The sequence below is a fragment of the Limulus polyphemus genome, unplaced genomic scaffold (genome assembly GCF_000517525.1).
Source record: "Limulus polyphemus unplaced genomic scaffold, Limulus_polyphemus-2.1.2 Scaffold1792, whole genome shotgun sequence".
Classification (NCBI taxonomy): Eukaryota; Metazoa; Arthropoda; class Merostomata; order Xiphosura; family Limulidae; genus Limulus; species Limulus polyphemus.
Window position 1 is genome coordinate 117,469 of NW_013667402.1, and position 10,194 is coordinate 127,662.

A 10,194-nucleotide genomic window follows, 5' to 3' on the forward strand; every position below is an offset into this window, starting at 1 on the left:
GTTCGCTGCAACACCAGCTTAATGGGAAAACGTATGCAAATGTGGAAGGTGTTAAAAATTACATCGACATGTTTTTTGCTTCAAAGCCAAGTGATTTCTTTATCAGGGCATTAACAACCTGATTGTAAGATGTAAAAGCATCATCGATAAGGATGAAAACTATTTCATTTAATAAATGTTTTGTTTTGATATACAAGTTGTTCGGGTTTTGTCATCTAAAAAAAAAGCGACATTAATTTCTTGACGACCTAATATCTAAAGTATTCAAAATTTAGTCCCTCCCACTATAATTTCGTAGCTCCGCTCATGGCGATATTTATTGCATTGAATAACATTCTCACTGAAAATATTTCTTTTTACTGTGTCATGAAAAAGAATGTGTTTCGATGTGTGTTGTTAAAATATTTGAATCCCACCACTGTATGTCAGTATTAATGTGTATATAACTGTTGAATGCAATTTGCTAGATTACCAGGATAACCACTAATACACTTTAAATTCACTTTGTGTCTAGGCATGTGCTTTATTTATCTTATTTACTTCCACCCAGTACTTTTTGTTTCAATTTCAAACAAGTCAAGAAAATAAAGAAATCCGACTCCATCAGTTGTGTAGACAAAACGAACACTGAACAGCAGTGGTTGAATCAAACTGTTTTTGCTAAATTGTCCAAATCTCACAAAAGTAATATTGATTTTGCGTGTAGACTGAACTAGCAATAAAAAACAACAACAACAAAACTTTAATATATTACATCAAATTGATGTCTTTGCTACACGCATGTCTACGACTTGCTGGCGCCAAGGGACCATAACCGTATATAACTTTAGTCTAGCAAAATCAGTTGTTATAATCCGAGCGACGGATATATATTAAGAAAGATGGTGCTGATCTCTGTTGATAGGAGTGTGTGCGTGTTTCTGTATTACCTCCACTGTAACCTATTTACATAAAATTTTAAAGTAATTACCAAAACCAATTGTATATTTTATTCACGACACGTATTCATATTTTGATTTTTGTTGCATTAAACTATGTGAAAGCGTATTCCCATGATTTTAGAAAGCCGAGAGAGCGAAATAACTAAAGTAATAAAAATATCGATAGATGGAAAATGAAACTGCGCGTGCAAACTTAAAAGCGATACATCTGTCAAAATTACTGACTCATCTTTTATCTCATTGCAGAGAAATCTCGTGTTCCTGGTATTTCATTGGAAAAACATTGTTTTCAGTGCTGCAATGGAAGCTGTACAAGTATGTTTTGAACATTTTGTTTCACATTAGAATTAGAATTGATTCTCAGATGAAACAAGTTTTGGACTTTTTCAATAACACGATCAACATATCTAAAGCTCTATAACTAGTTCATCTAAGCAAATATCTTCTTTATTTTTACTCAACATAAAATTGCACAATAAAAATAATGTTACAGTCTAGGGCTAAAAACAAAATCAAGTTTGTGGAAGAAACAACATCACAAAAAGCTGCCCCCCAGTGGTACAGCGGTATGTCTGCGGACTTACAACGCTAGAATCCGGGTTTCGATACTCGTGGTGGGCAGAGCACAGATAGCCCTTGTGTAGCTTTGTGCATAATTAAAAACAAACCACAAAAAGCTTAGCAATAAAGATATTAATTAGAAAAAAATTGTTGTAGAAATGGCTTAGAACAAGTTTCGTGGAGGAATACAAAAGGTTGAGTACGTTATATTAATATGATTTGGAATATGCAAATCAGTAAGTCATTGACAACCACAGCCAATATAGATTAAGTGTATCAGAAGTGCATTTTGAAATTCATCCAGAAAGATACCTCTAACAAGTTACTCCAGCTGCAGTAAACAAAGTGCGGCATCTTGTTAAAGGTATTTTACGAACACAATGATCAGTGGCAAAAGTCGTACACGTGCCCTAGGCAACAGTACGCAACATAATAAAGAATATCCGTCTGAAAAATCGACACAAGTCACGTATACAGAAGTTGTTTGCATGACATATAGATTCAACTGTCGCATACCTCTGGATAATGAAATTGGTATTCGTGCTATTCCATACGAAGACACAAGGTAGCTTATGAAACAATGCAGTGAGGAGGGGTGTGTACTTTAGACATGATAGCCTTACGACAGTCTTTTGAAATTGAAACTAGACTGCAGAGCTGTTTTCACGAAGCACAGTTGTCAGATAGAACATGATCAGAGGTGGCGACATTAACTGTAACGACGTGGTGATGCTCCAAAATCGCTTTAATATAACATACTTAACCTATGGTTAAGATTAAGCAAATATGTTTTCGTGGCTTTTTAACTCAATTAACCTGCATACAGTAAATTTACATTATTCCGTATATTACATAATGCCCCTTTTATGATAATTTAAAAAAAGTAAAATCCAATCATTTTGCATAGATGCATTGATTAAGTAAAAAAAATGTTGTATATAAAGGTTTATTTTCATTAATATATGGTTTTGAATACTGATTAAAATCACCAATGTGAGCTTATGGTAGTTATTGTTGTATTATATCTTTTAATCGCGAATTTTTATGAAAAAGTTTATAGTATTCGAAAATTTGGTGATTGATAAAATATATTGATTGCATTCGCTTATAAAATATGTCAAGAGATGGCGCTATACACAGTGTCTCGTGTTCTGTTGCAATATAGAAATAAACTGTTCAGTAGATGCCAGTAGTAGTAGTAGTAGTATATAAGACGTTTCTACAAAGTTAAGAGCGGTTACAAGATGAAGGCTGTAAGTGTTAACGTAATCGGAAAGGTTTTGCTACCTAAAACAGTTAGTAACGTCAACGATTAATATTTATGATTGCAAGTGAAATAGTGGATGTGCAAGTTAGAAATATATATAGCTTTTAGTCTATAACAGTTACTGTGTTAACTTTTCAATTATCTTGTAAGTTGAATAATTTATATAACTATAAGTGCCAATGATAGCTAGGAAAAAGATCTACTTCTTCCATGTTAACTTTTTCTCTGTTACAAGAAGCTTAACTAACAAACTTAAAACACCTGTACTTTGCATATTTTGCAAATTATTTTCTGGAATTTCTTATCAGGAACCGTTTTGTAACACCAACAGTAACAGTATACACAATGTAAATGTGTGTCCGAATTCACAAACAGAATGTTGTGTGCACAATGTGTGTATATATGTCACGTTTTGGTGTTAAAAAGAGTAATAACTATATGAAACCTTAGATAAGTTCGTACAGTTTTTGTTTTATAAATTTATTGTTTGCTATAGCTGATTTGTGTGTGTGTGTGTATATATATCTATATATATATAATTTAATATAAAACATTAGGATTGTTTACCATTTACAAGAAATTAAATAATTTTGATGTCCATGGATTTAACATTAATAGTGTTGTATTGACTCCCATCAGTAGTTTAAATTATTAACACAAAAACTTGTTCTTAATTACTTGGATAGATATATTTACACATGTACTGGTAAAAAATGAGTAACTTTAATGGAGAAGATCGTTTTAGTCCATTATTTCGCAGAAGGCCAATGGTTGGAAAAATTGGCCACAGAACTAGCTTTTCTTTGGACTTGCCAGTTGATCTACAGTCCACTGCTTATCCTTCTTTTGCCACTGCATCACCTATGGAAATGACTTTGTCTAGAGATGCCAATAGATATTATCTCTATCTACCAAGAAATCTCTCTTACTGTCAACTGTGTGCAGATGTCATAAGACAGCATGTTCAAAAGAAAGTTCAACTTCTGAGTGCCAAAATTAATCAACTTGAAAACCTGCCAGATGACTCTGGATGTTCATCACCAGGTAATTTATTTATAAATTGATGAAAGGATGTTGATAAAGAAATGTATAATATAAAATCAAAAATAAGTGAAAGTGGAGATTTTTAAATCAACTCAAATTACAAGAATTGTTATTGTGGATATATTTTTGATGTACTATCTAATCATTACTAAGAGGTCAACCATGTAAATACTGCAAAGGAGATGTAATCTATGTGGAAGTTAGGTTCCAAAACAAATGGGTTGAAGATTTTTGTTGGTGATAACAAAACACAATCTGTCGGGGGGGGGGTGATTGGTATCATCACACTTTCTGTTCACCATATTGTGGCCATTCATAATAAATATTCTTTGATATGTCTGCACTTATTAATTGCTTTTACACTACTCGGTCATTTCAGTTTCTACTTATCTATGTTAATTAGAACATGGTGGGCTCACTTGTACACAGTCAAGCATGCCCAATATAAGTTTAAGCATTGTTCATTCATATATATTTTTGTTTTCAAATACTGATAAAATAGTACCTCTGTGTATGAAGTCATACATTATAATTTTTTGAAAATATAACAATTTTTGTGAATGCTTAGTTTCAGATATTTACGAGGCCGCTGTAAATGAGCTATATCAGTACTTAGTGTTGATACCATTTCCAGATTTAGATATCAACATGGCAGTGTCCATAAAAAAGGAAATGTATTAAGTAATTACATATTATGAAAGCAAGTCTCAAGGTTGAATTTGCAGTTTCTTTTATCAAAAAGTCTTAAATGATGAGGATGTCAGGAAAACTGTGTGCCATGTTAAATAACTTCTTTTCTAATTGACATAGATCCACATGTCAATGTAGTATGGAATGTGCATTTTTTTTTTTTATGAATTCACTATTGATTTGTGATTTTCTTTAAATTTAGAATTTTTTATAAAGTCCTTACTTTAAGTAAACGTTATATCCCAAATGAAACATGCTTTATAATAAATGTAGTTGAAGAATAAAGAAAAATGCTTCAATTATTCTAGAAACTTCAGTGTTAATATTGCTAGGACACTATGAATGAATTAAAAGAAAACATTAAAACAGTTTGTGTTCAGATTGAGAACACAAGAATAAACAGTGGCAATAAAACCATTTTAATGCAGACTATACACCTATCTTACAAATAATTTATAATAAGTAACAACAATAAACAATTTTGGAAGTTTATAACTTTTGGAGTAAAATAATTTTGTTGAAGAGTAAACTTGTTGCTGGATTTCCAATGCTTAAAGTTATTGTTCTTAAAAAAAATGTCCTGTTTCCTGTCTCTAACCTTATCACTATACTCCTCATACACATTTCTCCAAACACTTAACTAAAAGAAAGATAAGAAGTAAAATATAATGAGGCCTGTCAGATAAGCTAAACATAGCTCTACTCACTAAACAAACCAACTGTAGTTCTTTACATTTATGTATCTATGCAACCAGAGATTAAATGAATTTAAACTAACAACATTAACATCAAACAAAACCCAAGTTCGTAACTTTTGAAAGAACAAGTGTGGATTTGGACTTCCAAGTTTAAACTTATTAATTTTGATATATTGAAGCTTACTGTTCCAGCTTCTGACATAAATAGTTGTTTTCAGTAAATCTGAATCAACATTCCCTCTAAATGGTCAGGAAGCTAACCAGAGCTTATTGTTAACCACTAGTGAGGATATGGTTACAAGAGTTAACTGGAACATTTGGAGAAAAGTGACAACTGCATAATCAGTCTTTGGCTACATGTTGAGATAAAAAAAAAATAGTAATAACTGACAAATCTTAATTTCCAGAAAGACAATTCTGAAGCCAAGAGGCCTAATACAAGGTCCATTTTCTCCAAAATGTTGCAAAGAGGAAATATCTAATGGACACTTTTTGGGGGAGGGGTGCAAAGGCCACAAAAGGTTGGGAACCACCGTTCGAGTTATAAAGAATCAAGACAAATGATATAATTACAAATATTTCATTGTAATGCAGTTGGTGGCACGATGTTAACACACTTACTAAAAAAGCAAACAAAAGTAAAAGGAACAACGTAGTTTGGTTAAATATGCTATTAACTGGAGTTCTTACTGGAACTCTATCTGTGTATAAGATAATGTGTAAAAATTGAGCATTGTTTTAAGAGTAAAAAGTATTGTCTTATACACCAACAAGTAAGGTAGGGGCACAGTTACAAAATGAGTTTGCTGATGACATCAAACTCTCAGATATTTTATTTTTTAGATATATGTATTGAAGACTGCAGAATGACTTGGATTAATTGATGTGTGACAAATACGTTTATACTTATAGTAAGGACTAGGTAATGCATTTGGGTTATCATAACTTGGATCAGATGTTTAATATAAATGAGAAACTACTCGATAGCAGGACTGAACATAAGGATATTAGAATAATATAGATAAATCACTGAAGCCATAAGCAATGCTGTGTTGTTATTACTAAGTTATAAAGTTGATAGAATTTTGTGGTGTATTTATCAAATCACTAGTTAGGCCTCACTTGGAATATTGTATACAGGTTTAGTCTTATTCAAGAAAGGATATTGATGTATTGAAATAGGGTTATAGCAGGGCTACTAGGATGGAAGGGTTACCTATAGGCATCAGTTAAGATCTCTTAACATATTTTTTCTTGGAAAAAGAAAGGTAAGAGGGGATCTTATCGAAAATTGGATTTTGTGAAGGATCAACAGGATAAAGGCCTCTTGTAAAGAGTTCTTATTGGTAAAATCTGAAAACAGTGGGACGAGAGTATGCAACTTTTAAAATCTGGAAAAGACAGATAAGATCCCTGTTAATTTTTATTGTTTCCACAAGGTGATCCGCTTACGGAATGAGTTATATTTGGCAATTTAAGAGTGGAATTGATAATTTCCTGAAAAAATATAGGGTGGGTTTAAATTTTTATTCTTGAAATAGGCTTAATGGAGCAAATGGTCCCTTGTTGTTGGTATATAATGTTAGGTAAAGGAGAAACCCTTTTTTTAATCATGCTAAGTCTTTCTTTAAATGCCAACTTTCATGATAAGTTTTTTTAAATGATATCTTACAATATATTCTAACATCTTGCTAACAATAGAAGTCATACTAACATGCACAATATTTTTTTGTCTTTTTTTTTTATCCTCACCCTTGCATTTTGAAAACATATGAACAAATTGGAATCTTTGGATCATCAGGAATCTACCAAGACTTCTTTAACTTTTGGAAGACTCCAATCACCATACCCAGCTTAAAGGTTTTAAGGGTTATTGTCAAGAAGTTACTTAAGTCTACACAAAAATAACAATTCAACCTCTTTGTTCCCTGTCTTATTAAGGATCGTAGTGCAGCTTTGACGTTTTTCGTACTTAGTTTATTTAAGCCTAAAATCTTTATAGCCAAGAATCTTTCCGTTTAAACTGTACAAAAGTTTCTTTAACCCATTGTTTATTTTTCTAGACTACAGGATTCCGTGTAGAACCGGTAAGTTTAATAATAATAATTTATTATTGTTAGCTTGGTGTTTTTCACTTATTGTTAATTTCTTCCTATTCATCAAAATAGCATGTGGCTTTTTTGAAAATCAAACCTTCGGAGTATATTCCTCTTTAATTAGTTTTATCGAACTACTGAGAATTTTCCGCGTTTCATTAATATTTTTCATCTTGAGAACAGCAGCTAAAGAGTTAAACCTGTGTGAACTGACGTAAACACATTAGCACTTGTCTAAAAAAAAAAAAAGCTAGGTTTTAAAATGTAACTTCATGAGTTAGATGTGATTGTGTTCACATAATCTGGTAGTAGCGGAGCTACCAACACTCATGCGCCTGGGCCTATTCGTACCCTCTCACGAATTAGTAAAAAAAAAACAATAATAATCATGTTTTAGTCAAATTAACAGTTTTCTGAGACCCTTCGATCTTCCAGAAGATGACTGTCTTCGCCAGTCGTAACATTTTACGTTAAATTTTTGCTTTTCCAAAAGTCTAATTAAACCTTCACAAGTGTTTATATCCCTGTAGTGGTAGTAGTAATGAAATTTATTAATATATATTTTTACTAATGCAGAAATACCGCCAATTTCTCGTTAAAAAATAAGACGTGTGTTTCAAAAACTTTGTCTATCTTGATGAAACTTCGTAAAATGGACGGCAACTGCCTGTTGTAGAGACACAAGTGTAGAGGATGACGTTTCGAAAGTCTTTCGTCTTCAGTTCTATCTTATATATATTGCGAACAAGATTGTCTGTCAGAGCATTGGTTTGAAAAGTTGTGCACGCAGGCAAAGCTCAATATTCACTTTCGAAATGGCGGGATAACAGACACGAATAATGTTGATGCCAAATTTTATTTCACAAGCAGGATATTCTACACTATAGTGTTAGGAATTAATCACACTTCAAAATTTGACGTAATTAGAAGAATAAAAATGTAGATTTATCGTATGTTATTATTGAGCGGTTCTTAGCATGACTGAAATGCTCAACAATTACTTTTCTCGGTATACGTAGCTCAGAGCTTTGGCTCTGAGTGAAACCAAGAATGCAACATAATTAACATTTTCAAAGTCCATGAAATAATTTAACTTGACAGATTAACTTAAACTTTCCCGTCACTGGGGACGGGTACTTTTGCTTATTAAACTTATTTGTTAAGGTTATTAAATCATGTTTGATATGTATCTAGTAAGTAAAGGTATGACATCTTGTTTAACGTGTTTTGATTGTGTATTTGCACTTGAATTTGATACAGGTCTGACTGACTTATTCAAGTTTCTTGAAGTGGGAAAAAATCACTATCATAATCTGAATGATGAACGTAATGATCAATTTCTCAAAAATCATAGGTTTTCCTATAAATAATTTTTGGGGGATGGGGTGGCATACATGTCATTGATATGATGATTTTAAAATAATTCGGTAAAATTTTATTCTTTTGTAAATAATGTGGAACTTTCATATATTGTAGTTATTTATTATGCAAATATTCATGATTACATTAATAGAGTGAATGAAGTGTTTGTGTAAATTTCGTTTGATTTTCGCAATTTTGTTTCATATAAGTAGGATATGTAGTGCCAACTCTATTCGCCAAGATTTTAGTAGTTAGTAAAGACACTAAAAGGTTGGTTGTGTTGAATTTCGCGCAAAGCTACATGAGGGCTATCTGTGCTAGCCGTCCTTAATTCAGCAGTGTAAGACTAGAGGGAAGGCAGCTAGTCATCACCACCCCCCGCAAACTCTTGGACTATTCTTTTACCAACGAATTGTGGGATTGACCGTAACATTATAACGCCCCCATGGCTGAAAGGTCGAGCATGTTTGGTGGGACGGGGAGGAACAAATAGAAAAGACTTAAAATATGTTATTATGAGTAGTTTATCTTTATGATGTATATTTCATTTGCCCTGATAATATCATAATTGGTGTTTAATTATCTTAACTAGCCATAAGAGGTATTATATTTATGTGTGTGTTTGTTAATTTTTTTTTCTTTTTTCACACTGGTGAAGTTAAACGAACTCAAAACACTATAGGTATTATATTTGTTCTTTTTTTATCTTAACCAATCATTTACTTTCTGTTAACCTTTCCTTTTTATGTGTTCATATATCAATATTCGTCTTAAAATAATAAATTAGTACATTTATTTGCGTATCAACAAAAGTATATTATGCGGAAGTTCCATTGCGCCGTCATGTGAGTCAAACCAAACAAATGTATGTCTCGTTCAGTGGCGCCATCCATGGTTTCTGCAAGTATGCGAAAGTAACTGAATTTGTTTGCTAATATAATAATGCTTGTTTGAAATTTGGCTTTAATAAATTTTCGTTAGTAAATCTGTGGCTCATTTAGATTTTAATTTCGTTAACGAAAAATTCGTTTCTATTGTATTTAAACGAACCAATGTTAATTCCACACAATACTAATCATGTACCAAAGTCTAAAAGCATGCTGTTCTGAAACAATATGCCCTCAAGTGGCACAGCGGTTTTCGATACGCGTGGTAGGCAGAGTATAGATAGCCCTTTGTGTAGCTTTTTTCTTTATAACAAACAACAAACTGAAACAATAACAAGAAAATTCACTTCGGATTTTCCGGTAAACTAAGACTCGGTGCTTAACATGCCGGATTATGGATCTGAGATTACGTGGTTCGTTCCCCGTTACCGATAAAAAATAAAATAACCAAAAGAAATAGCACTCCACGGGATTACGAGTTTGTTATAAGTGTAACGGTCAAATCCCAGTAATCTGTCTAACAAGAGTTGGCGGTAGATGGTAGTGTCTATTCAAACTTTTCCGCAAAATACAAGAACAAAACAGACATGTCGATCAACTGGGGTCCGTAAGACTGTCATGGAAGCCTCAGGGTTCTCTCACTAGCAG

The 10,194-nt window shown here is 32.5% G+C and overlaps 1 protein-coding gene across 4 annotated transcripts in view; it reads left to right on the forward strand.

The window, feature by feature from the left end:
- The first annotated feature begins 2,689 nt into the window (after window positions 1–2,689).
- Window positions 2,690–10,194, forward strand: part of LOC106464951 (glycogen-binding subunit 76A-like) — a 29,445-nt gene continuing 21,940 nt past the window's right edge. The window contains exons 1-2 of one of the 4 annotated variants that reach the window (XM_013925125.2): window positions 2,690–2,755; window positions 3,515–3,813. In XM_013925125.2, coding sequence (XP_013780579.1) covers window positions 3,537–3,813 — 277 coding nt within the window. In that variant the 5' untranslated portion in view covers window positions 2,690–2,755; window positions 3,515–3,536. Of the gene's footprint in view, window positions 3,814–10,194 lie in introns of all 4 variants that reach the window. The other 3 variants (XM_022392766.1, XM_022392767.1, XM_022392764.1) reach the window with 3 other exon arrangements.